Source organism: Leptonychotes weddellii, chromosome 6 (genome assembly GCF_054177405.1).
Source record: "Leptonychotes weddellii isolate Sample4059 chromosome 6, ASM5417740v2, whole genome shotgun sequence".
Taxonomy (NCBI): domain Eukaryota; kingdom Metazoa; phylum Chordata; class Mammalia; order Carnivora; family Phocidae; genus Leptonychotes; species Leptonychotes weddellii.
Window position 1 is genome coordinate 132,776,499 of NC_138374.1, and position 27,922 is coordinate 132,804,420.

The 27,922-nt window shown below is 41.8% G+C and overlaps 1 protein-coding gene across 8 annotated transcripts in view; it reads right to left on the reverse strand.

Moving 5' to 3' along the window:
• The window catches only part of UAP1 (UDP-N-acetylglucosamine pyrophosphorylase 1), a 43,054-nt gene extending 16,207 nt beyond the window's left edge, over positions 1-26,847 (reverse strand). For 6 of the 8 annotated variants that reach the window (XR_014146612.1, XR_014146611.1, XM_081825236.1 and 3 more), the window contains exons 1-6: positions 26,621-26,770; positions 19,018-19,354; positions 10,197-10,401; positions 7,934-8,109; positions 6,420-6,592; positions 1,058-1,251 (exon numbers count right to left, since the gene is read on the reverse strand). Coding sequence is in view for 6 of the 8 variants with exons in the window: in XM_081825236.1 (XP_081681362.1) it covers positions 1,058-1,251; positions 6,420-6,592; positions 7,934-8,109; positions 10,197-10,401; positions 19,018-19,297 (1,028 nt within the window). In the remaining 2 variants the exon portion in view is untranslated. Of the gene's footprint in view, positions 1-1,057; positions 1,252-6,419; positions 6,593-7,933; positions 8,110-10,196; positions 10,402-19,017; positions 19,355-26,620 lie in introns of all 8 variants that reach the window. The other 2 variants (XM_081825239.1, XM_081825240.1) reach the window with 2 other exon arrangements.
• Positions 26,848-27,922: the final 1,075 nt, after the last annotated feature.

The window sequence follows — 27,922 nt, forward strand, 5'->3', positions numbered from 1 at the left end:
ATGCCAGAAAATCTGATAATCACACCCAAGAACAAAGGCATCAACACCAGTACTAAGATTTTCAAAGTGAAGCACATCTGCTAAGTTTCAGTTCATATTTAAATATTAGACGAAGAGATTTCCCTATTCACCTCCTTGAATTTTTAAAAAACCCAGTAATGATCTCCACATTAAAGAATATACACCACACAGCTCACACCAATGTCTCTCCCATAATTTTCCTGTCTTCCGTAAAATGTTCTGCTCTTTGCCCCAACTTTCCCAACTGAGAGCCCTTGAAGTGTAGAATGGAAAGATGAGGATTAATAAGTTACTATGGATGAATTAAAGGCACAGTTACAGACCGCAGAGTAGAATGGGAAATATTCTGGAACTGGAGTCAATATTCTAAAGCAAATCTAAGTAACTTTTTTAAAAATAGACTGTCATCGTGAATGTCTAAAAGCTATCAAATGAAGAAGCAGATAGTGAGACTGTCCTTCATTTAACAAACCGATAGAATAAAGTAGCTCTTATTCTATTCTTTTATCCTACCATGCTAATTTCCATCCAGGGCTCAAGTTCTTTTTTCTTGACCCTCTAATGCACTAGTTCCTAAATGCTAGTTTGGGAACTGATTAAAATTGTGTGGGCAGCTTTTCAAAAATACAGATGACCTGCATCTACCACCAGAAATTCTGATTCAGTAGATGCAGAGCAGATGTCTACATTTTTTAAAGTTTCCCACTGTGGTAGAGAGACCGTGTTTCATTTCTTACTCTTTGCTTCACCAGAACCTAACATAGTTGGAGGGAAAAGAGGAAGAGAAGAAAAAGAAGAAGCGCTTTGGACTGCAGGCAATGCAGTGAAGAACGGACTTCTACAAATCTGCACCCTATAATGCATCTTCCTAAAAACAACTAAAATGTGAGATAAATTTCCATTTGATAAAGGCGATCCTCAAGGGAGAAGATGAATTCTGTAGAATTTGGCCTGGGGTGTCTTTCTACTTCTCTAGTGACTCAGTTCCTCATTAACGATAAAAGAAAAATTTTAAAAGCCCCCATCTTGCTCATACTTGACAACATCTCTCAGAAACGGTACGGTGAAGAAATGGTTGGCAATGTTCCCTGCATTGAATAGCAGGCGTCCATCCGAGCTTCGTTTCTGAGCCGTCGCCAGGGAAATCTCACTGTATTCCACCACCTGGTAGACTCCATCCACGCGGCAAACCACTCCCACTGGCTCCGTAGGGTTCGTTTTCTCTACGACCTGCCCAAAGAAAGACAGCAGGAGAAGAAATATAATCAAATGCTACACTGGCCATTTCCAAAGGCCACATCTGCAGTTTTGCTTATATTGTCTTTAAGGCAAAGGAACCTTTAACTGTGGACAACCACCTGTCCATCTTTCTATTCTTTGACAGACTACTGTCCAACTGGAAATGAAGTAAATTACCTCCTTCCTATTTATCACCTAATGAAACTATGGAATAGAAATGTCATCATACACACAGAGCCCAGAGGAAATCACACTGGACTGGGAATAATTAAATGAGGAGTCTACCTCCCCCCAAATATGTTTTATTTTAATTAATTTATCCTTAACTACACTCAACTGCTTTGAGAATAAATGAAATGAAATTTCTCTGGGATTCACAAGACAAAGGTAAGGCATTTTGCCTCTCATTTGGTACTGTCCAAATCATTATTTCATTTGAAAATGGTGTTTCTGGTGCCTGGTTGGCTCAGTCAGTTACGCATCTGCCTTCGGCTCGGGTCATGATCTCAGGGTCCTGGGATGGAGCCCCACATCGGGCTCCCTGCTCAGTGGGGAGGCTGCTTCCCCCCCTCCCTCTGCCTGCCGCTCTGCCTACTTGTGCTCTCTCTCTCTGTCAAATAAATAAATAAAATCTTAAAAAAAAAAAAATGAAAGAAAGAAAATGGTGTTTCTTTTGTTTTCATTCATGAATACATCATTTTCCTTGTTTTTCCAGGAGATGGCCAGGAAGTAGGGGGCCTTAGACCAGGCAAGTCACTTCAATCTGGCTCCAATTTCAATCAGAAAAGCCCACCCAATATTTAGCTGTTTTGCATGCTAGACTTTATTTGAAGTAAGAGATTCTATGCTTTAAAAAAAAGTCTGAAAACCAGTCATTTGATATTCTAACAATGGCTCTAAGCTGGTGGAGAAGCTGAGAGAAAGGTGTATATCAAAATCACAGGGAAAAATAGGGGCACCCGGGTGGCTCAGTCGGTCAAGAGGCTGGCTCTTGATTTTGGCTCAGGTCATGACCTCATGGGTTATGAGATCGAGTCCCACGTCGGGTTCCACACTCAGTGTGGAGTCTGCTTGAGATTCTCTGCCTCTCCCTCTCCCCTTTTCCCGGCTCATGGTCTCCACGCCCCCCCCTAAAATAAATAAATAAATAAATCTTTAAAAAAGAAATCACAAGGAAATATAGAGTATGTAATTAAAAAAACCCTCACAAGTGACTCTGATACCCCACCACCCTATCCAACACAGCACCGGCCTAAACTGTTTAGAAGAAAATTACCGAAGAACTGTATGTGATACACTAATATAAAATCAAGTTTCAGATGAGATGAATATCCAACCGAACAATCAAACGATAACAAGTATTTATTTTTTTTTTTAAGATTTTATTTATTTATTAATGAGAGACAGAGAGAGAGAGAGAGAGAGAGGCAGAGGGAGAGGGAGAAGCAGGCTTCCCTTGGAGCAGGGAGCCCGATGCGGGACTCGATCCCAGGACCCTGGGATCATGACCTGAGCCGAAGGCAGACGCTTAACCATCTGAGCCACCCAGGCACCCCGATAACAAGTATTTAAAGATCCTGCTTTGTTTGCCCTGTTCAGTGAGCAATTCAGCATGCTTCAGAGTAGTCTGAAAAATCTGTCCCCAATTTGAAAAGTCTATCCTAAGAAATTACATCAGTAAAGCGAAAACTTTTCTTCAACAACGGATTTTTTAAAATAAACACAGCAGGCAGCAGCCTCCTCCAGACAATAAAGCCACTACCGCCGACTTCAGCTACACAGCAGCGAGAGCTACAGGCCCTGCGTCCAGCGCAGTGAGCCAGGGCTCCTGGGTGCGCGAGGAGGCCGTGTAGCTTCACAGTGTGCCATCCTGAAAGGAGCGCAGCATTCATAAAGAGAAACTTTCTCCCAAGGAAGTGAATTAAACCGGGGGGAAACCCACAATGAAATGATTTAAATCAATCACAGACCTGTTTGCAATGATCAACTCCTCACCACCCCTCACCTCACGTATTCCACAGTGGGGTCTCACTAGACAGGGAATTTGGAATAGATTACACACACACACACACACACACACACACACACACACGCACGGTTTATTTTCCAGTCACTTCCACAGGCCTCTACTCCTGACCAGCCACAGATAACAAACTAAGCATATTCACACTTTACACTGCCCAAGTGTTAATCTGTCAGTGAAAGATTTACTTCTTTTTTTACTTATCTTCCCCGCAGAGGGAGAGAGAATCCCAGGCAGGCTCCACAGCCAGCACAAAGCCCAATGCAGGGCTCGATCTCACGACCCTGAGATCATGACCTGAGCCAAAATCAAGATTCAGATGCTTAACCAACTGAGCCACCCAGGCGCCCCTGAAAGATTTACTTCTATGACAACTAGGAGCCTCCAAATATCATAAAACTCTGGATTACAAAAGAAAGCATTTGTAAACTGTGTAAGCTGGAAGTCAAGTTTATATTACACAGAAAGTTATACAGTATAAAATTAAGAAGTTTGTTTGATTTTCTCCAACTTCAATCCTGAAAAGCTGAGTTCAAAGTAACACTTTAATGTCACTGTTACTGTAACTGCTTTACAAAGTGACCTTTAATTAACAGTGGTTCCTACCCTTTTAGCTTTGTACTTCTGCAAACCCCTGCACTCTCCGCCTTTTCTCAAGGCTCTTGCTCCATAGAAAATACTTAATTCCTTAATTCACAAAGACCAGAGCCTTTGAAAGAAGTAAGACAAATTATTCTACTACCACACTACGAATTTCTCCCTAATTTAGGTGTTCTTAAAAATAATTTTGATATCTTGATTTTGCAATTAAAATTAAAAGGGTGGGAGGACAGATTACATAAATGGTTTCTAACATTTCTGAAAGTCTTTAACGTGTACCATTCTTGCCGTATTTCGGTTCCATCTGACTATGTAGTCGCTCATCGAGTGACTTCTACCCTATATGCCAGATACAGAGCTGAGCAGGAAGCCCGAGACGCCTGGAAAACCCACAGGTGGTGAAGGGTGACTGGTTACACCTGTATCTCCCGTGTGACCAGTAAACTCACAAAAGTTAGCACACAATTTAAAGTTTTTAAGCTGTCAGCAAAAGCATAATCAATCTAAAGAGCTTGGTTTTATAATGTGATATCCTAAAGCTAGGAGCTGGGAAACATGAATTCTAATCCTGCTTCTGTTAATGTGATGAAGGACCTTGAGCCTGGAACTCACTTAGAACTCACTCAGGGTGCTCATTTCTGAGACTGAAGGGGTTGACCAGATGGAATTTGAATGGACTTGAAGCTCAGAGCAGTAAAATTTAAGTTTCTGATTTAGAATGAAGAGTGACACCAAGCGGAGCAAAGTCAGAAATACAGGCTAGTTCATTTTTTTTAAAGCTTAGTAGCTACTTAACAATGTACTGTTTCTATTAAAATTTAATAGCTATTTACAGTATAGAGTATTAGAACAGAGAGAGGTCTTAAATAACCGAACCAACTTTTTTATTTTCAGAGTCCAGAAGAGTCTTATTAGGTCCACCAGCTTAATCTCGCAAAACCTGCACTGGTAAATTGGTAACTCCAGCTTTTATGACTTTGCCATAGATTTACAGATAATTTTAAGAGAAATGACATCTTTATAATAGAAAATTTCCAACCAAGGCTATGGTATGTCTTTTATGGCAGTTCTCCTTTTTAAATCCAAATATTTAAAATTTATATCTAATTTGTTTTTGTCAGAAACCTGTATTGTATGGTTTTTGCTGCTGGCAGAAAGGTCTTACCTTCATGTCAATATTGTAAAATTATTCTCAATTTTCTCAAAATCTTTATGGGTTTTTTTTAATATTTAACTTTGTAATCCATTTGAAATTGATTTTTCTATGAGCTTTGAGGGAGAGACTTTATTTTTAGTCAGTTATCTCATTCATTTCCCCGATTTGAAATGCCATGTTTTTATATAGTGCATTCTTATATATACATGGACTTATTTCTGACAGATCTAGTCTGTTCCATTAATCTGTCATTTATCTTGGTTTTTGTACTACACTCCGAATTATTTTTTATTTACAACCCAGTTTAGTACCTGGTAGACTGTCTCCAACCCTCTTCCTTATCACCTTTTCTCGGCATTGTCCTGACCACCTTTACGTGTTTTTTCTAAACTTTACAATCATTTTGTTAAGTGTCCCCCAAAACAGTCTCATTGGGGCTTTGATCAAAATTGTGTTATACTTTAATTTGGTGAGAACGGATAGTTTTACAGACTTCCAGAAAAGCAGTATTTATATTAGTAAATCTTCCAAAGTGTTTTCATGTTCTCTTTTATTCCTAGATATATTTCGTTAGCTACCATAAAGGCAAGTCTCCTACATCATCATCTATGCAACTAAAAAAACGCTGAAAAGAATCACCTCCCTCTATCTTCCTATCAGTACATTTGTGGTCAAAGTTATCAATCTCCTTCACTGTCCCTGACTGCACATTTCCATCTTAATCGTAAGACTATCATGAGGTGACTTGTCAAACGCCTTGCTGAAGTCTCGATCTGCTGTTCCCTCCATATTTCCCTTACCTCCTACTCCAGCAACTCTGTCATAGGAAGAAAGTGGATTAACCTCACCAAATACAACTTGATACTAATGAATCCATCCCAGGCCTAGTGATAATCATCCACTTTCCCAGGTACTTACAAATCACCCACACATATTTTTTTTTAAGATTTTACTTATTCGAGTGAGAGAGAGACAGAGACAGAGCGCGCGTGTGCGTAGGCGCAAGCAAATTGGGGAAGGGGCAACGGGAGAGGGAGAGAGAGAATCTCAGTCAGGCTTCACGCTGACCGCAGAGCCTGACATGGGGCTTGATCTCATGACCTGAGCCAAAATCAAGAATCGGACACTCAACCAACGGAGCCACCCAGGCGCCCCATCCTCACATATTTTTAAACTCTTACTTGTAATGGACAAGCATACAACAGTATTTCCAGAATCAAATGCTGCCAATTTAAGAGAAAGAGTAGGCGGGGGGTACTTTAGAGAGAAAATGGTTCTAACATATTCAAATCACCCTGATGATTCTAGTTCGTGTCCTGGAATGTATACGCTGACAGAACAAGCTCACTGATGGCCTCACTAAGTTGAGAAAGGCATTACCTTCGCACCGCAGTCCGCTCCTTTCTGAATGCAAAATCCAATGAACCGTGGGTCTGCCACTTTTACTAGGATGTTGTCAACACAATAGACATGAATGCTCCAAATGCCTCTCTGCTCCATGTCCTCCACAATATTCTGGGCTGCAAGAGCCCGATAAAGACCACCATTCCCATCTGGGAAATAAAACAGCCCATTAGTAGTACACCAAACCCATTATGAAGGTAATCAAAACTGGTTTACCGGGGTTAATGTTTCCAAAGGGGCGAAGATCTCTGAAAAGCAGTTCTACATCACAGGGCCAAGAAAAATAAATACCCATAAGGAAGAACTCAGGTGTCAAAAAATAATACTACGTGACTTTGAAAGTAATTTAACATAAGTATCGAGAAAATAACATTATTAATGTAGGACCAGGAAACCCAAAGACCATGTTTTTCTTTTTAACTCAGACTTTTTAACAATTTAGCCTGTAATACATTGTGAAATATAAAGTTCTTTCTCAAGCAATGATTATTTCATAACATTTCAAGTTTTATTAATATTTTTATTATTCAAGTTACCTCTGTGTTTATAGCCCCAACAGGGACAATGTCACCCTTCTCAAAAATAAAAATACACAAGTTTTTTATACCAAATAACTTGTTAGGAAACCAGATTAATATGAAGATCAGATTTAAAATAAGTATAGGTAAAAGCCTCTTCTTTTCCCATCTGTTTTCAGTGCTGCTTTAATGTACTTTGTCCAACACCCTCAGCCACAGCTTAAAAAATTGGACTTCACAAATAGAGCTAAAAATAGTAGTCTTCCACTAATGAAAAAGAATTAAGTAGAAAAAAAGACTTAAGATGAAATAAAAGCCTGTATCTGGAGGCTACCACTGTTAACACTCTTATTTATTTCCTGTCAGCCTTTCCTCCAAATACTCACGTAGATACGAATCTGTCGACACATTTATTTTTACACCTGGGATCACACGCAGGGTGGCTGCACGCGGTCACACAGTGTGCACACACCACCCGCAACCATACAGGGCAGTGGCCCTCACCATACCGGGCACGCAGCTTCACGCTTCCCAGTCGCTCACTTAGCTACTGACACTACTTCTCTTTGTCATTTAGTATCTCCAATCAATTACAGTTTTATTACAGCTTGAGAACACTACAGATAAACTATAATTTAACCTCTTGTTTATTAAATAGCAAATGGTTTCCAATCTTTCACTGCAAGAAGTAATGTAGCCATGAACACTGCTGATATAAAATACTGGGTAAAGAGAATGAATACTCAGTGTGCCGCTCAGGTTGTTCTCAAGGGCAGACATCCACAAAAAATATAAAAGTGTATCCATTTCACCCATGGGCATTTTCCTTTTTTTAAATCCTTGCCAAACTGCAATAAAATCTTAAATATTAATTTTTTAACATCCAAATCACCATATTAGAAAAAAAATGAAAATGTAATGATTTATGTTACTCCCATTTCTAGTCACCCTTAAATAAGCATGGTTACAAACCTGGAGCCATAGAAACCTTGTTCTTCTCTTCCAAAATAATTTTCCCATCAAAACTCATAGCAGGCAGCATTCCCTGCTGAAAAAAGATTACATTCTCCTTTTTTAAACCAAAGTACTTGTGCTTTGTGAAGAATTCCTTTGTAGATTCCATTGTTCTGCCACTGGTCATTATATACCTTGCAAGAGAAAAGCAGATCTTCTAAGCAACAGTGCTCTGGGAATTAGGGCAAAATTCAATCTTGTCTATTTTCTAAGCAAAAAAAAAATCGAGCACACTGCCTCTTTGTTCTGACTTCCTTCATGCTCTTCCTGGATAAGGTAGCATTAGCTGCTATCCAAGTGCCTTTCTTCCAGTAACTTCATCAGTCCTACATATAAAATAAATCTATGTAACAACATTAAACATACCTCCTGCAACAGAAAGCCTATAACTGGCTTAAACAAACATTTTAGAACTCTGTGAAAACTGTATTCTAAATTTAGAACTCCCATTATAAATAAATAGGGAGAAAAGGGTAAATGAATATATTCTAATGAATATATTATATCATATATATATCTTATGGTTCTTTTTACTCAAGTTTTGAAATGTAATCTGGGCTCTGCTCACCCTCCATTTAAAATCTTAAAAGTGTAATTATATTATCTGTTCTCACAAAAATCCAAACCATGCTAGTGTGGCAAAGGAGTCAAAAACTCTATTTAAAAGCACAATTAGTGACTGCAGTAGTTTTTGTCCTTACTAGAATTTATGCCACATATAAGTAGGGATTTTTGTCCATTTTGGTTGCTGATATATCCCCAGTACCTAGAAGCAGGCATTCAATATATGTTGAATGAATAAAGAAAGAAAAGGGTATAATTTCCCACCATACTAGGTATCTGTTTAACAAGTTATCCCGGGTATTTTGAACTTTGAGTACAAAGAGGTGGCTAGACTGCTCTGCATAACTAGAGCACAGAGATTCTAAGTTGTGAGGAAAAGAGAAGAAAATTCAACGTGATAGTGGGAGCCAGGGCTGTAAGGAGAATACTGGCTGCTTCGAACACAGATGTCCCTCAAACATCCCCAAAGGAATCAAGATGAAAAAAAATAGTTTCTTGCCCGCCAATACCCATGTTGAGAAGAACTAGCGAAGCTGGGAAATTTACAAAAAGCCTATTTTTAAAGGCATCAGAGAGCTATAGAAGCAACATGGATTGGAACTAAAATTCAAGACAGTGGGAATCTTTCAAAGAGGAGCTAAGGATTTACAGCTGCCTTTTCCTGGGGGTATCTGCTGATGTGGGACCTAGGTTAGTGGTAGGGACTCTGGGCTTGGACCAGGCAGAAGGACAGAGAAACCAGCAGAGCTTTTGTGGGTCACGTGGGGCTAAAATAACAAGATTAGGGACTTGAGGGATCTCAAACACAGCTGGTTTCCCCCTCAAACCATAATTTCCAAAGCTGCTCTGGGAAAGAGATTTAAGAGCTATATCAAAAACTTTTAAAACACAAAGCAGAATTTCCCATAATCTCTTGGTGCTCGGGACACCAACACTTGCCAAGGTAGGCCGGCCCCAAGAACACAGCACTCTACTAGAGCCTGGGATTGGAGTGTGGCCCACAGCAGAGAAATCAGTGGGGCTTTCAGCTGGTGTGTATGGGAAGGGTGGGGTACGGGGAGAGCTATATAACCTGGTACTTAAGGATACGAGTTTCTAGACTGTGAGAACTCCCTGAGTGAGAACAGTGACTAAAAATAGACTCCTATCACCTTGTCATGAAATTTCAGATGCCAATGGTAAGAAGAGACCTTAGATGCTTTTGGGGGTCGGTGGGGAGAAGGGAGGGAGAGAGAGAAAGGGAAAGAGGGAGAGAGAGACTGGGAATCAGAACAGCAACGGACCGCTCAACAATGCTAGAAACAACAGAACGATGCCTTCAAATTTCAGACAGAAACGGACTTTCAATCGGAATTTATACACAGACAAACTACCAATCAATATAAAGTTTCTACACTGAGAAAACCCAATGAGTCCCCAAAAGTACTCAGGTAGGGATGTAAAAGCCTGAGGTGAATATATATTGTGCATTAAGACTATCATGATCATTTATCTAGCTATAATACAGATTACTTTTAACATCTATAGTAAAATGCAGCTCCTGGGGAAATCATTAGTAACAGGAAATATGTCTGCTTATGAATAAAGTGTATATGCATTTTGAATATTAAAGACTGACATATGTTTAGACACTCTCCCACAATGAGGCATATCTTACCATGGAATGATGCATTTGTTGCCATGATATTTTTCAGCTAACTGTTGAAGCTTCAGGATACGCTCTGCCTGAATCTGAAAAAGCGTCTTATGAGATGGCAAACCAACATCATACATTCCCTTGGGATATGCAACACCAAGTCTCGTCCCCTGCCCGCCAGCTAGAAGAAGAACTGCCACTTTGTTCTGAGCAATCTGGAAAAGTCCTAGAAAAGAGAATACCTGTATCACAAAACCTCTGCAATTCAACATTTTAGGATTACACATACAAAAAGTAGCAGCAATGAGTCACCCCATCTGCAAAAGGCATGAAGAACAAGAAATCCACATGTAATCACAGATAACTACCTTGTTAATAAAAACATTTTTACTATTAAAAAATTAAATTTATATAAACCCAACCAAACACCAAGCCGTGAATAATATGCTTTAATGAATTAATAATTCTTTTTCTGAAAATGTCAGAAGGCAAAGCCCAACAAGATGTTACAAACGTTTTGCAAGTACCTGACTACTTTACTAGATGCGGCGCGTCAAGAGAAAGGATGAAAGAAGGCACCTGGGCTTGAGGATAAACGATGATATGCTACTACATTACCTCTGGCCTGTAAATCCATCAGTGACACACAGTCAACGAGCATGCAAACAGACTAGACAAGCTACCATCCAGTGAATGAAGAGAGTGAAACCCTCAGGAAAGCAATGCAGTACAGAGGTCGAGAAGCCAGGCTCTGATGTCGGGACACCTGGGTGTGAAAGCCAACTCAGCTGAAAAGGCTTCGGGGATCTGCCCGCAAAAGGGCAGGGCATGAGGGGGCTTTGTGGGGTGATGGAAATGCTCTATTGGGGTGGTAGTTACATGAATGTATAAATATGGCAAAAAGTCATAAAACTAGTGCATTTTCTTATATGTAATTACATGTCAATAGAATGGATTAAAATGCAGGGGTTTTGGGGGGGGGGGTTGTTTTTTTTGCCAAAGGGCCATCCATCCCAGCTCACAAGGATGTGAAACTGAGTCTTTTTGTTGATGATTTATTTCCATTGCCGGGAAGCCCATCTTCATCAGTTGAATACTCAGTAATAATAACCAAACATAATGCTTGAATCAAAATATTTATTCTCTCAATCAAAATAATTCAAGATGGAGTTAAGATCCAAATGCAAACAAGTGAAACTGTAAATATTATTAACAACAGAGGCTCTCAGTTTGGATTTAAAAAAAAAAACACACAAACAATTTTTGCCATAGACCGTTTCTGAGAGCCACCTCATCATGCAACGCTGGACCAGCTCAGCATCACAAGGCAGAGTAGCTTGTGGGGAGAGGCAACATGGAAATTGGGTCTCTGGGAAGCCAGAAAAGCTGGAAAATGCCAGATGAATCAGGCAATGGTTGACAGGATTGTTCTTGTTTTCTGAAATCCTCAGACACTCTGGGAAGGAACCTGGCCGCCGTCCAGAACTGAACGCTAGCCCAGAGGGAGCAGTGGTGGCCAATATCCATTGTTATTATTTTTTACATCCTGAGGTAATGGGGGTTTGTCTAATTTACCCACTTTGTGCCTTATGTTTTGATGGGCTGGGCTCTCCTAAAGCTAATGTACTAGTACATCAAGCACTTAAAAGAAATACTCTAAACCCACTTTAAACTCACAACCTTCTCCAGTCCTAAGTCTACAATCTATCTTCAGGAGTCAGTAAGTGCAGCCCAAGGACATGATCCAGCAACCATCCAGCTATCAAAAAATTTAAAAGCACATTAGATATTTCCATAATTTTCACCTTTGATATGAAGCGAAGCTTAGCTAGCTCCCTGAGATGTAATTTTCTCTTTCTTCCTGCCTAGAACCGGAACTGTCTCTGTGATTTTCACCATAGCATTTCACTGTGCCTTATCAGAGTGTGAAAACAGACCCCCAAACTAGTAACTCTAAGAGGTAGGTATAATTTCTCCCATTTGAGAGATAATGGGCTCAGAGACGTTGCAGGTCCTGCCCAAGGTCCCAGCGCTAGTGAATGGGAACGAGGGTGGGAAACTCACTCCAGGGCCCCGCGCCATGCACTGTGCTGCCTGCCTCTCTTCACACCCGAACACTGGCCAGATCCATTACAGCACCGGAGGTTTCAGCAGTATAAACTTTCCTTCCTTTTCTTTCCTGCCCTTTCTTCTCTTTTCCACTGAATTCGGGAGAGGTTGTGCTAGCTTTTTTTTTTTTAATCTCTCCTATCTACCACCCTACAAGGAAAAGCTGGGTACAGTCCACATTCTCCAAAACTTGCCAAACACTGAAATTTCTAACAGCATTCCGGATCTGCATCCCCCTTCAGCAAGCACCATAACCACCATGTAACAAAGTGAGACGAAATGAAGCATTTTGAAGGGAGCAGGGAACGATAGAAGGCAGTTTTGAAAACTGTTTTACATTTGGTTATTCCCTGAGTTATCACAGAAACTACGGTCTCTAGGGAATGAGTTTAATTCTGCTGTCATCGACCCAAAAAGCATTACTTTAATAAAATACAGGTCCATAATCCCTTACCTAACCCCACGGATCAGAGTTGTTTCAGAAGGCAGAACTCTTCAAAATTTAGAAAACGAATATAGTACACATACGTTATACATTATCTCCAGCAAATCTGAGACAGTACCCTGTAATACCATTAAGTGGGATAAAGTTCACCAACAGTCTTGTGTCTGTCCAAGGTCAGTTTTCCTGAAAAATGGGCTTTGCACTGCTTCAAAACTGCAGATAAATAAGTCTGGTGTCTGAACCCTCACATACCAGAGGTGTAAGAATCACAAATATTTCTAAACGTCTTCAAAAAAAGTCCCAGATAAATATTCTGGACACAGAGGCCTTTGTTTTCTTTGTACTATTTATTTTCTTCATCAAGCACATGTGTTTTAAGTTTTTCATTGTTGTTGGTTTTTTTTAAAGATCTTTTTGAGAGAGAGAGAGAAGAGAGAGCACAAGCAGGGGGAGCTGCAGGCAGAGGGAGATGCAGGCTTCCTGCTGAGCAGAGAGCCCAAAGTGGGACTCGATTCCAGGACCCTGAGATCATGACCTGAGCCAAAGGCAGATGCTTAACCGAACAAGCCACCCAGGCGCCCCAAGTTGTTTCATTGTTAACGTGGCTCTAGTCATCCTTTCTGACATCCTTCTTTTACCTTCAGTCCAAAAGTCAGTGATTTCCCATAGCCACCTTACCCGGAAAAGGGAAGAGCCTGCTCCCAGGGCCAGCTCTGTGTCCCAGCTCCAGGTCACCTGATGGCCACCCAGCACCAACCAGTGCTTTCCACAGGTTCTAACCAGTTATCACAATACCACTGTACAAACTTTTCTCTTCCTTGGATCAGTTCCTCAACCACAGCTTCATTCCAGTTTTCTGAATTTTTCAGTTTTTACAGCTCTCTAACCAGCAGCTCATGGTGGCCTCATCCTGTATGCAAATAAATGTTTCCTAAGCCCCTATCTGCCATACTTTCTTCAATCTTTTTCCCATCTATGGACCAGATGACCCATGCAATCACTACGTCTTACGAGAAGCACGGAGATTACACCTACCAGGTGTCCAATTCCAGGCAGATCTACATTTACACCTCATCTCCCTCTAATCACAACTATCACAATCCACGTGTATTTACAATAAAAAGGTTTCTGCATTGACCTCTTCCTGCTTACGCATCTCACTTATGCACACACAGAGAAAAACATGAGGAAAGAAAGCAGTCCCTAGAGTATCAAGGCCAGCTGAATTTCAAGAATTCAATGCAGCTACAGATGTTAACAATATCAGATTGTGCGTTCACTGGCTGAAGCACTCATCCACCTCATCTGTGTCACTGCAATAAAACTGAATGTTTAAAAAGTGTGTAACACATAAATTAGTATCTGTCTTATAATGACAAATAAAATATTGCTTGAAATTAAGGGGGCCAATAAAATTCGGTAAACTGTTTAGTTATATGGCAAGAATACCTGATTTTAAACTGTATTTGTCGTAACAAATTTTATATGGGCAGCACCGCACCTATCTGAAAAATGTTAACTAATTATAAATGTACTTAACCTGCGTGACAATTAAGAAATTATGAGCTTCTCCTATCCCAAAACTTCTTCTGCAGAAATACAGGGGAAAAAAAAACCAAACCAGGGAAGTACGGCACTTTTATCATCCTTTCCATCCTTCCGCCGGAGGGCAGCTCATAGCTTTCCTACAGAGCGGGCCGAAGAGAGACCAAAGCAGAGGTTTAAGATAAATCAAGCCAGAGTGAGCAGTTTCCAGGGCTGGAGCACATCTCTCTCCTTGGAGAGTCCCGTGTCATACGCCCAACAGCGTCTGATCGTATTTACAAGAAACAAAGACAAGAGTTTACAGTGGCCTGAAATAGGTCAAACGCTTCCTGGATAACTTCCTGCTTGGACTAGTGCCTCTCACACTCTGACCTGGGCGTGTGCCTGAAATGAGGAGGATGACACAGGTGTGTGTGAAGTCCAGCACAGCCAGAACTTTCCATGTAAACTGCCAGCACTCCCAGGACACTGAGTCAGGTAAACCGGCTATTAAACTAGTGGAGATAAAGGAAGACTAGCCAAGAAAATTAGTCAGAAAAGACATTTTAAGTCTTTAACTTTTAACCGTACTGTACAGGTGAAACTATTATTTTACAGATTAACTATTTCCCAAAAATGTCAAGTACAAAAAGCATACTATAAGGGAAATCACTACTTAAACCAGTTTTAGGTACTGGAGGATTATTGTAAATTTCATGAGGTATAATAATAGCATTGTGAGTAGTAAGAAAATATCCATATATGTAGAGATAAATACTGAACTCAGTAAGGGTAAAAATAACATCACGTTTGAGATCTGTCTTAAAGTACTACAGTAAAACAAAAGAAGAGGGATAAGTGAAGCAAAAGTAGCAAAATTTTGATATTTAACAAGGTGATACATATGTGGGATTCATTATACTGTTTTTATCTCTAAATATTTGTTTCAAAATATGCTTGAAATTTTTCGTAACAAATTTGTAAGTAGGCTACAAAATTATGCACAAGCCATAATCCCAGTGTGTGAATCTAAGAAAATACTAGAAAATATTACTAGTGAGTATTTACCTCTGAAACGTGGGATGGCAGAGATTTTTATTTTTTCCTTTGTAGTTTTTAGTTATTTTTCCAATTTTTCTAAAATAAGTATGTGTTACTTTTAAAATAAAACAAATCTATTAAAAATATCACTGTACTAGATTCCACAAAATGTACAGGAGATAATGTTATGAATACATTTTTTTCTAAGCAATCCACTTACTTTTATGTTATATGGTAGAGAAGCACCATTCAGACTGATTCTATAAATGTCTCATAGACAAAAGAACCTAATACTGGATATTAATATGTTATTATAAAATTGGAAGACTGTTTTATGCTTAGTATAAGCATGCATTTCTTTGATAAAGATGGGGTTTTTTTTATTAAGCAAATACATTTTCCCAATGTATCTTTACTAAAATGATATTCTCATAGAAGCTTCTAATTACTTCTCTCTCTAGATCTCAGCTTTGTAAGATAGAAAATTTTCAGTTGCTCCTCTATGTTCCATTTTCTACAACTGGCCAGAACACGTTAAGAATTAAATTAGGGATGCCTAGGTGGCTCAGTTGGTTGAGCATCAGACTCCTGATTTTGGCTCAGGTCATGATCTCAGGGTTGTGGGACAGAGCCCAGCCAACACGCTCCGTGCTGGGGTCAGAGTCTGCTTGAGATTCTCTCTCTCCTTCTCTCTTCCTCCCCACCCTCCTTGCAGGTGCATGCACTAAGGGGAGCCTGGCTAGGGGCGCCTGGGTGGCTCAGTCGGTTAAGCGGCTGCCTTCGGCTCAGGTCATGATCCTGAGGTCCTGGGATCGAGCCCCACGTCCAACTCCCTGCTCCGCAGAGAGGCTGCTTCTCCCTCTCCCTGCCACTCTGCCTACTTGTGCTCTCTCTCTATCTCTCTGTCAAATAAAAAAAATTTAAAAAAAAAACTTAAAAAAAAGGGGGGGAGCCTGGCTGGCTCAGTCAGTAGAGCATACAACTCTTGATCTCAGGGTTGTAAGTTTGAGCCTCACTTTGGGTATAGAGATTACTTAAAAATAAAATCTTAAAAAAAAAAAAAAAGAAAGAAAGAAAACAAGATCTCTCTTCAACAAGGAGCACAGTGCTCACTTATGTATTTATCCTTCAGAAATAATTTTCCACCCTAGGCATGAAAATGTGAAAATGTCCATTTTAGTGTCAACAGCCACCAGACATTCTAAAAATACTGTACAATGCTTTTATTCTCTCCATCTTGAGGACGGGGATGCGGGCGGCACTGTCTGATACAACTGCCAGGATCTTCCTCCTATCTGAAATACAACAATTAGAATCTTCACAATGGCAATCTCTTCCCCTTGATAAGTTACTGCAAAAACTTCATTTTGTTATGAATTTGCACACACATGGAAGTTTCTGGCTAAGTGAATGAAAAGTTACAAAGTCAGGGCACCTGGGTGGCTCAGTCATTAAGCGTCTGCCTTCGGCTCAGGTCATGATCCCAGGGTCCTGGGATCGAGTCCCGCATCGGGCTCCCTGCTCAGCGGGAAGCCTGCTTCTCCTCTCCCACGCCCCCTGCTTGTGTTCCCTCTCTCTCTGTGTCTCTGTCAAATAAATAAATAAAATCCTGAAAAAAAAAAAAAAGTTACAAAGTCTCCTTCTTCATCCCTACTGTTTAAGCCACAAATAAATATTGCTCCCTTGACAATAAGCCAAAGGAAGTTTGTTTTGTACTTTCTTGTAGTATACTTGGTTGAAAGAGTTCCAGATTTCAGTTTAAATGAAAAGTCATAAAGGTAGACTAGTTCCACGGATTCCAACAAAAAGGTTATCATGAAGACTCAAATTACAGGAAGTTTTGACTGTTGCTCATGGTCCCCGTTATACAAGGTCAAAGCTTTGGCTTTCCGTAAGAGTTTGTTGGAAGACTTCATCTGCCTAAAATCACAAGGAGAAATACAGGCAGCAGGGATACCTGAGGGTATGAAGAGCCCTGTGTGACTTTCGCTCTGTTGTAGACTTTTTGAAACCCAGGGATGGAGGGGAGGATTCATGAATCCAAAGTTAACGCTCTCTGCTCAGAAGGATCCATCTGGAAGTTACTCCCTGACAGCTCAATGGCAGAGCCCTATTCTGAGAAGCTGGGTTAGCCTCTCCCAAGCCCTTGAGATCTAAAAGGGCACTTCCTAGAGATCACCCAATTATTTTCGATATTTTTTAATCTCCAAGCCCTAAAACCTGACATAAAGATCAAATACATAAAACATGTCAAACTAGCACTGCTCTTGTAGTGGGAAGATGGAGTTAGAGACAAAGATGTTTAGTATCCATTTCCCCTCCTTACATGAGACAGTCTCCCCAGCAGTGGAACCCCTAGGGTTCCTTGGAACACAGTTTGAAAATTATTAAGTCTGTATGCTCAGAGAAAGACATGGAGATGTATACTGAAGGCTGATAATGGCAATTATCTGTCCTTTTTGTGGGGACAGGGAAAGCCAAAGAATGAAAGACAAAATAAAAATGGCAATACTGTGGTACAAATATAGACTGTAAGATTTTATCTATAACATTATTGCACATCTATAAAAGTAAATATACATATAATCAAGTAATAGGTGTAAATGTGAGCAAATAAAAACATCTGATTCAGTTAAGGGCAACTTCTCTGTAGTGTTTCTGTTATTTTTATATTTTTGCAATTAAGTACCATTTTTTACAAAGGAAAGAAAAGTATTAATCAGATCTGTTCGTCCATGAGGTCCAGATCTGACAAGGACCATGTACAAACACTCAAGGGCCTGACCTTTAGTCACTATTACTTACAGAGAAGTAGTGGGTTATAAAAACCACAGCTCTGAACTCCACCAGAAAAGGTATACATTTGAGCTATTTTGCAATTCTCAAAGGCACTAATTAGAACTGGTTATGGGGACAGATTTTATGATACACTTTAGAAGAAAAAATATGGGGGCAATTCAACACACATTGATCAACCAACTTCTAACTGCAAAACCCTGTTCTAAATGCCCTGTGACACCCACAGACAAGCAGGATATGGGCTGCTCTTCAGGAGTCCACAATTTCATGATGAAGACAGACACAAACAACTCTTAGTTTAAGAAAGAATGGAAGCCAAGCATGGACAAATAACTCCAACTTGGGACACTGAAGAACCCCACATGCCCCACTGCACTGCATAGCACAACTCAGGGAGACTGCCTTTCAAGGTGACCCAGCTAGACAGAGAAGGGACAAAGGCCAGTCCAAGCCAAGGATAAGCATGAGCAATGGCAGGAAAGACATAATGTTCAGAGAAAGGTGAATTATTTGGTCCAGCCAAAATGTATGGGACAGTAGGAGCGGAGGGAAATAGAAAAGACCAGATCGGAAATACAGGTGAGGGAAGGTTTTTTGAGGAAGCCAGCATAAACTCAAACATTTAACTTGTGCTTCAGGGTGGGAAATCTACTAGAAGCATGGAAATGAGCAAGGAAAGAGATTAGAGGCACAGTAAGACTTGAATGAGAAAAACCCTGAATGGGGAACAGAAATGAAAAGAGCATAAAGGCACTGACAGGGGAGACGAGGTAGAAGTTTTAGCAACATAATCTGTCACTTTCTGATCAGTCACCTGGTTTAAGGTAGGAGGAGAATCCAAAAAATCATTACATGATCCAACTACTTTAATACCGCTGGTATATCTCATTACAAACTTTAAAATGAACATTCCATGCTCAGTACCTTCACTTTCCCAGGCCTGCAGCCGATCCTGGTCCCTGGTAGCACTGCCCAACACCTCTCGAGGGACAGGCTCCATTCGTGCATCCATCTTCTCTTGCTGAGAGGATTGGTTAAAATCTTCAATTGCCTTCTGGAAAAAGAAGTTCAGCTCCTCAAAGTTCATGGCCTGGAGCTCTGCATAAAGTTCTACCTGTTGGGCTTCATCCAGCTCATTCCAGAACTGTAGCAGGTGTTCCTGTCCAGCTTTGGACAACCTGAGTTTGAGATCGTTAACATTCATAATGCTCTGGTAGCCAAGCTTTGTGAAAATAGAGGTGTAATCTCTGCACCTGTAAACCTTAAAAAAAAAAAAAAGGAATCAACAGCGGGTCAAAGTCCAACCTCAAAACCTGAGGAGCTTTTCCTACTACAAATAGTACATTTTTTTTAAAAACTTAATGTTAAGGAAATTAACTTCTGCCTTTGCCTCACAAGAGTTGTGAGAGATCCAACTTGTAAAGACATAAACAGACATTTCTCTAAAGACATCCAGATAGCCAAGAGACATGTGAAAAGATGCTCAACATCACTCCTCACCAGAAAAAAGCAAATCAAAATTACAATTATCACCTCATACCTGTCAGAATGACTAAAATAAAAAACACAAGAAACAAGTGTTGGCAAGGATGAGGGGAACCCTCATGCACTGTTGGTGGGAACGCAAGCTGGTGCAGCCACTGTGGAAGAGCGTATGGAGGTTCCTCAAAAAGTTAAAAATAGAACTACCCTATGATCCAATAATTGTACTACTGGGAATTTACAAAAAAAAAAAAAACCCACTAACTCAAAGGGATACATACACCCTTATGGTTACTGCAACATTATTTCCAATATCCAAATTATGGAAGCAGCCCAAGAGTCCATCCACTGAGGAATAAATAAAGATGGGGGGGGTGTGTGTGTACACAATGAAGTATTATTCAACCATAAAAAAGAATGAAATCTTACCATTTACAACAACATGGATAGAGCTAGAGAGTACTATGCTAAGTCAATCAGAGGAAGGCAAATATATGATTTCTCATATGTGGAAATTAAGAAACAAAACAAATAGCAAAAGAAAAAAAGAGCGAGACAAACCAAGAAACAGACTTTTTCTTAACTACAGAGAACAAACTGATGGTTACCAGAGGGGAGGTAGGTGGGGGGGAATGAGTGAAATAGGTGATGGGGACTAGAGAGGACTCTTATCACAATGAGCACTGAGTAATGTACAGAACTGTTGAATCGCTACACTGTACACCTGAAACTAATATAACACCGTAAGTTAAATATACCAGAATTAAAATTTAAAAAAATAAAAATAAATAAAAATTTAAAAATAAACTTGTAGGACAATTAGTATTATTAACTGTAATACTAACTAGCATTATACAGCAGGCACTGCACTAAGAACTTTACCTCCAAGGTCTCATTTAATTTTCACCAACTCTACAACAGAGGTGCTATTATTTTCCTTACTTTACCACTGAGGAGACTGAGGCACAGAGAGGCAACACAACCAGGCCAACTGGCGGAGCTGGGATGTGAGCCCAGCAGGTGGTCCAATTCCAGGGCTCACCATCTGGCCTCCCCACTGCTGCCCCTGTCATACTCCTCTGGCCGTGAGCACTTGACTTCTAAGTAACAACTGTTCTCCTTCTAGTGCTAATGAGGGAAACGATTCTGTTGTATTCAGAATAAAACAAAATCCAAGAAGATAGGAACACCTATAATCATGAAAAATACACTTTATTTCAATAGCAACTTCTACAGAGAAGCAATAAAAACATATCTATTATCTTTACTAAGAATTAAACCCCAAAGGGACAAGCAATTCACATGTAACAATCAACAGATAAGAAATGTAATACAGCAAAGTGTTAAACTGCATACTATTCAAAAATAAGAGAAAGAGGAAATATTGAATCTACTTGTCTACTATAGATAAATGCAAGAGAAGGTAGGCGTTGTCTAGAAAGAGTTCACAAACGAAGCATGATGGAGCTGTGTGTGCCTCACGTATTAACACAGATAAGATCAGAAAACAAGCAGAGCAGACCTGTGTGATGAGAGCAGTTAAGAAAGCTGAAGTTCTACGTAGCATGATGGGAAGAGATGTAGGGTAGGACTCGACCACGAAGAGCCTTGAAAACCAAGCCAAGGAATTTAGACCTAACAGAGTAACAAGAAGCCCACAGCAGATTACTCAACAGGGCCATGTCAGCATGCTTTAGAGAGACGACAGAAAGGGCAATGGCATAAAATAGATGGTAAGGAGGGACTACTAGAAGCAGGAAAACAAGTTCAAAGACAACTGCAGGTATGAAAAGCCAAAGTTCTGAGCCAGATCAGTTGCAAGGGAAATAAGTGTGAAAGGGAGAAATTTGAGGGTCACTGTAAAGAATCATCACCAAGTTCTAACTGCTTAGACATGAAGGACAGGAAAAAAAGTTACCAAAGAAACAGCCTGCTATCTCCTACCATAAGAACAGTGGTAGGTAACAGACATGGTAGTTCGGAGCAATGTTCTGGAGTTCTGTGTGCCTCACCTGTAAAGTGGAATTAATAACAGTATCTACCTCATCAGGACTACTAAACATCAAACACCATTCACAAACTCAGGTTAAGAGAACCTACATCTGTTCCCTGAGGTAGCAATAATAACACCTATCGCTTACATTATCACTCGTGGATGACTCAGTACAATTCTAATTGCTTTACAGATACTTGTTCATGTCATTCTCAAAACAATGCTAAGGTACTATTGCTGGGATTACTTTACAGAGGAAGATACTGCACCACAGAGACAACTTGCCCAAAGTCCCAAACTAGTAAAGTGATAGAGCCTGGATTCAAACCCTAACAACCTGACTCTTGAAGTCACACTCTTAACTGTTACGCTCTACTGCCTCTCAGGAGAAAAGACTGTGGGTGAGTGGGTGTGGGCGTGGGTGTGTGTGTGTAAAAGAAAGGAGCAGCGAGAGCGAGTACATTATTTATACTTTATTCAGAAATACAGACACAACTGATGTTCTTACATCTGACTCACTTTGCAGAAATGAGTTCACAAGCCAACAGAATGGAGAAAGAAAGAAAATGCACAAAACAGGCAGGGGCGGAACTTCACAGGATGAGTAAATACTTCATTTTAAAATGTATTATTACTTTTTATTCAGTAATGGGTATGGTGATCCAAATCAGAAATTGCTCAGAAATAATTTTAACTAATGTCCACTCAAAAATACATTCAGGAAATGTTTTATCAGACAATAGAGACAGGCACATAGCTTCTATAATTTTTTTCTTTAAATAAGATGCCCTCTAAAACTGAAGTGACAGACTGGCTTTAGGATTCTTATAAAATCAACTTCAAATTAGATGAGCACGTAAGATTCAGTGTGCTATATTCCCAACTTTTATTTTTGGTTTGTTATTTAGATTTATTTCAGGGATATAATGCTTCAAGTGTGAAATGAACGGTACTACTCATGAAATCCACTTTATGAGTTACCAATGATTCCTAACAAAATTAAGGCTCCCATATGAAACAAAAATGAAACCTTATTATCAGGGTGGGACACAGTTCTACCTTGCTGTCACCTAACACCCCTGTCCTTTCCTCCAAGCACTTCCTTTAGCCCCTCCTATCTACTGAAATCCCATTCACCCTTAAAGGCCTGCCTCACATACTCTAGCTTCAAGTGCATCTTTATTGGTTTAGGAATCAAACAAAAGTGACTTTTATTCCTGGCTCTCTTCCTTGGACCAAGTCATAGATACCTTCAACTCTGTTAATTTCATCTGCAAAATGGGAACAATAAATTTTATTCACCAGGTTCAGAGGCGTAAGTGAAGTAAGAACCAATGAGAAAACAAGGCTCAAAGAGGTTCAGTAATTTGCCCAAGGCTACGTACCTAGTAGATAGAAGAACAGGAATTTTAACCCAGATAAACCTGACTCTAATGCCTATGATCTTTGCATCAGACAATAACCCTCATAAGCAGAGCAAATACTAAGAATTCAACCCAACATCTCATTTAAGAGGCAGGAGAGCTGGTGGAAGTCAGCATCGGGCTCCGGAGCCAGCCTGGCGGGGCTCAGACCCCTGCAGCACTATTTCCTAATTCTGTGACCTTGAACAAGTTACTTAACCTTTCTGTGCCTCAATTTTTCTCTTCTGTAAAATGAGGATAAAAACAGTACTTACCTCTAAGGTTAAGAGAATTACTGAATTCAAATGAAAAGCACTTAAAACAGAACTGGACACATAAAAAGCCCTCTATAAAAGTTATCAGCTACTATTATAAAAATGAAACTTGTGCTTCAGAACAATGAGCTACAGCCTCCGGAACAGGAGGAGAGCTACCGGCTGAGTTAGGCAGTGGAGGATGGAGAGAAGTGTGAGAAAGGTACAAGAAGTGAAAGAAAACCCAGTCCGTGGCAACGGCAGGAAAAGCGGTTTAGGTAAAGAAATATACTCAAGGCACGAGGCATCGTGCTGGAAGATGGGCGGCAAGTGGCCACAGATGAGGCTGCATGTGCTTCAGTGCTGCTACTCCTGTTCAAAGACAGATGGTGAGCCCACAACCTCACTCATGCCAATAGGTTCCTGCTCAGTTTCCTTTTCACACGCAGAGGTACGTCAACAGACAATTTATGAAGGAACATTATTTAACTTTCATGTGCCATTAATTCATTCAATATTTAATGAGCACTTACTGTCTGCCAGGCGCTGATGTAGGGTACAAAGACACAGCAATGCACAAAGCGACAATGCGCATGCCCACATTCCAGTGCGAGAGACAGGCAAACATAAAATGTCAAGTAGAAGAAAGTGGGCTAAGCGGTGAAAGTGCAACGAGAGGGGGACAGTGGATATTTTAAATGGGGTGGTTAGGTGGAACCTCTGAGACATCTGACAACCCATCCAAATGAAGAGAGAGCAAGTCAGTATCTTAGAGAGGAACATTCTAGGGACAGGACAGCAGTTCTGACACAGGAATGTGCAAGGTCAACGCAACTGGAGCAGAGTGACTGAGCCTGAGGGACTCTAATTGAGGCGGACACTGAGCAGATCAAGTAGGGCCTTTTGGTCAAAGTAAGAACTCCGGGGTTTGGGAAGCCATTGGAGAATTTGGAGCAGGGGAGCTTCATGGTCTGATTTAGATTTCAGAAGGATCATTCGTTGTTGTGTGGAAAAATATCCTGTAATGAAGGGAAAAGTGGAAGCCAGCAGACGGCAGTCAGGGAAGTACTGCGGTAGTCTCCATGAGATGATGCTGGCTTAGAGCAGTGGTGGATGTGGGTCCTAATCCTACAGGATTAGGTCATGGGTGGAATGTGGAGACAGAGAGAAAGACAGGAATCAAGCAAAGAGGACTCCAACTGGTGGTGCCATTTACTGAAGTGGGGAAACATTAGGACAGGAGGAGATTTAGAAATATGCACGGACATGTTAAGTTGGAGGTGCCTATTAGACATACAAACAAATGCTGATAAGACAGCAGAATGTGGTAGTCTACAGTTCGAAGGTGATACTGGAGCTAAAGATAAAACTTTCAAGGTCATCAGCATACATGATATTAATTATGAACTTAATAAGATCCCCTGGCAAGTGTAGATGGATAAAAAAGCAAAGAAGTTAGAAGACTGAGCCTTGGACATGCATTACGATATTAACAGGCATTTCTATTGATTTATATAGATTTCAAGAGATATGATACCATTGTTTTTTAATTAAAAAAATACATCACGTAAAAAACAAAAAAAAGTTGAGAGAGACAGTTTTCTATTAAACTATTGTCCAAGGAATTGGGTCTTTCCTAAGGTCTCATCTATACTACTGTTTTTGCCCAGATTTAAGGAAGCATACTATAGCAGGAAGATCATCTGGCAACCAGGTAACTGAAGAATTGGAAGTCCTAGTTCTTGGTCCCTCCCTATCAACTGACCCTATGCAAATCATTCCACCTCCCTGTGTACACATTTCCTCATAAAGATGATAAAACCAGCCTTCCTCACACACTCTCAAATGAGAGTCAAGAGTGGAGAGTCCCTGCCTACTAAAACATATGCAAACATAGTATTATAACATTTTAAGATATAAATCAATCTTTTCCTAAGAAGTCATTAAATACCCATTCACCTTCAGATGCTTGGGAAAATGGATCCATACAAATAAGACAACTCAGGTTAAATTTTTCCCCACACAGGTTAAACTTTGATACCTGGCCTTGGACCACTGGTGGTCTGCAAAGGTTGACAAGGTCACATGTGCTATATTAATTCTGTAAGAGGTCTGGATGTAATGTGTAATGGTAAGCAATAGTGAATACAAGAGTTAGAGTAGGATTTTTACTTTGACAAGCAAAGTCTGAAAAAGTCAAGGATCTGCTCAAAAAATGATGGCAGAATTTGGTATATGCCCATACCTAATACATCTGCATCAAAAACAATGACAAATTTGGTAAAAATCCACCATGATCAAATATACCTTTATTAAAATTTAAATGCCAGTATTAAAGAAATCCAGGATTTCCCCTCCTTTCCCGGTCTCCCTCCTGCCCCTATCTCTGCTGCTATATTATGCCCCCAAAACTGATAAGTAAACTTCTTAGAACTTTTGAAAAATAGTCTTGGAGTTGAGCCATAACCACTGAATCCTATAAATGCTTGGCAGCACAGACTATGAAGTCTTTCTCAATCCCAGCTAAGGGAGCCAACTCACTAATAATGAGGGAATAGAAGCTGCCTTCAGCTTCCTGTAAACCCCTCGGTCCACACCTACAGAATCTCACCTTAAAAGTCCTTAAACTAAAAGCACTACATAATGACATCTTCATATTATCATAATCACTACTACCTCATTTCAGAATTCATAAACCGTGCACAAATAAACACAGGACAGCATCAGGCCAAACTTAATACAATCTTCAGGAAGCCATATGTTCAGCACATGTGTGCTTTCTCAGCCCTCCAATCCCATCCTCCTGCGTGGCCAAGGCAGGGGAAACCCCGCAATCTCAACCCTCTCCCACCACCAGTGTTAAAACCAACCAAACGAACAAAAAGGGGCAAGCGGGCTTTGTCCCCTTCTCACGTCCCCCGCAGGTATGTCCACTCTTCCCTGCCTACGCCCTCAGAATTCTCTCCCTCTTCTGTGCCAGACGGCCCACCCCGTTCCAGCGGACACTTCAAACGATCACTTGTCCCCACCGGAGGCCCCCGAGCTTGCCCAAACTGTCCGCAAGGCCCCGGCCCGAGAACCTCAAGGCCCCTACCCCCGCATCCAGGTGAGGCCCACCCCCAGCGGTTCGACAGAGCCCCATTCCACCCACTGCCCCGTCCGGGTCCTCGCCAAAGCCCCCGGCTGGGGCGCACTCCCCAGCGGGGGTCTCCGAGCACGGCAAGCGCCTGCGGGGCGCGCGGGGCGGTTCCTCGGCCAGGGCCAGGCTCGGGCGCCAAGCACCGACGTGGCCGTGGGAGCGTGCGCGTGGCGGGACCGGGCCCCGGAGTCCCCTCCGGGCTGGCGGGTGACGGGGGACGGGGGAAAGAGACACGACTGGGCGGAGAGCCCCTCACCTCCCTCGGCGCAACGGCGACTCCGCCCGGCTCCGGCTCCCAGCGCGCGGCCACTCCTCGGCGTCCCGCGCCCGCTCCGAATATATACCCTCATCCGGGGGGCCGGGGCGGCGGGGCGGGCCGCGAGCTGGCCCGGGGAGCACGGCCCCGGCCACCCCGCCCCTCTCTCGCAGCCAAGAGTGGCTACCCGCGCCGGGAGGAGCCGCCACCGCCCGCCCGGCCACGTCAGCGCCCCGAGCGCTGGCGGCGAGGCGGGCGCCGAGGGGGCGGGGACTGGCGCGTCACTCATTCCCTGGCCCAATGAGGACGGCGCTGGGAGTCCGGTCCGCGGGCGGCCCCGCCCCCCCGGCGCGCAGCGAACGCGGAGAGGTGTGCGCTGCGTCAGCTGGGAGGGGTGAGGCCGGCGCCGTGCGGTGGTCGCGTTGGCCGCCCGGTGGGGGCCCTGGCGTCACAGCTGGCCGCGCGAGCTGCCGGCCCACGGCTCCTAGTCGTCCGCTGGCCCAGCGCCTCGGCCGCACCCTGTTAACAGAAACGGACCGCGGAGTTGGGTGGGGAGCGGTGTCATTCGGCTGGTGGATTTCCGACAGGCGGCGCGGAGGGTTGCGAAATGCGGCCGTGTCTGCGCACCGACGCTGGAGGGCGGACCCGGGGCGCACTCTGACCTTGGGCTGGCTGTTGCGTCTCGGGTTAGCGGGATCCCTGCAAGGGGTCCGACTGCCTTTCTGCTTTATGGGTTTTTGGTCCCAAGCGCGAGAAGCCAGGCCCGTTTACTTCTGCACAAAACAGGCAGGAAAAGAGAGGAAAGGCAAGCAAAGGTATTATGTAATGAAAAGCGCGCCAGTGAGAAAGAGCCCAGATGTCCGTTTTGTGTGACTGTGTTACTTCCTCAGGATTCGACACGAAACTGGTGGTTGGACTGGATGACCTCCATGGCCCTTGCACGGCCCACTGTTTATAATTGCCTGTTGTATACTGTCAGTCCTGTTACATACCTTCTGTGGGTGTGCACATGCAGATTATATGCTCAGGACGGGGGCCCGTAGAAGCTGCGTTTGCATTTTGAGCTGCGTTGGGCTTTGCAGTTTTGCAAGAAGTCCGATATATTGAAATAGCAAAACACACTTAGATTTAACACAGCACCTGACATAAAGAATTTCAGGTATTCAGGTGCCTTTCCTCTACCTTAAGTACAAGAGCCTTTTCATTTACTTAATCGATTGCAAAATTCCCCTACACATTAAGTAACAGAAAAATGTACTTGGTAAGTAATGCTGGTAGACTCATATTCAGGAGGTAGAATAT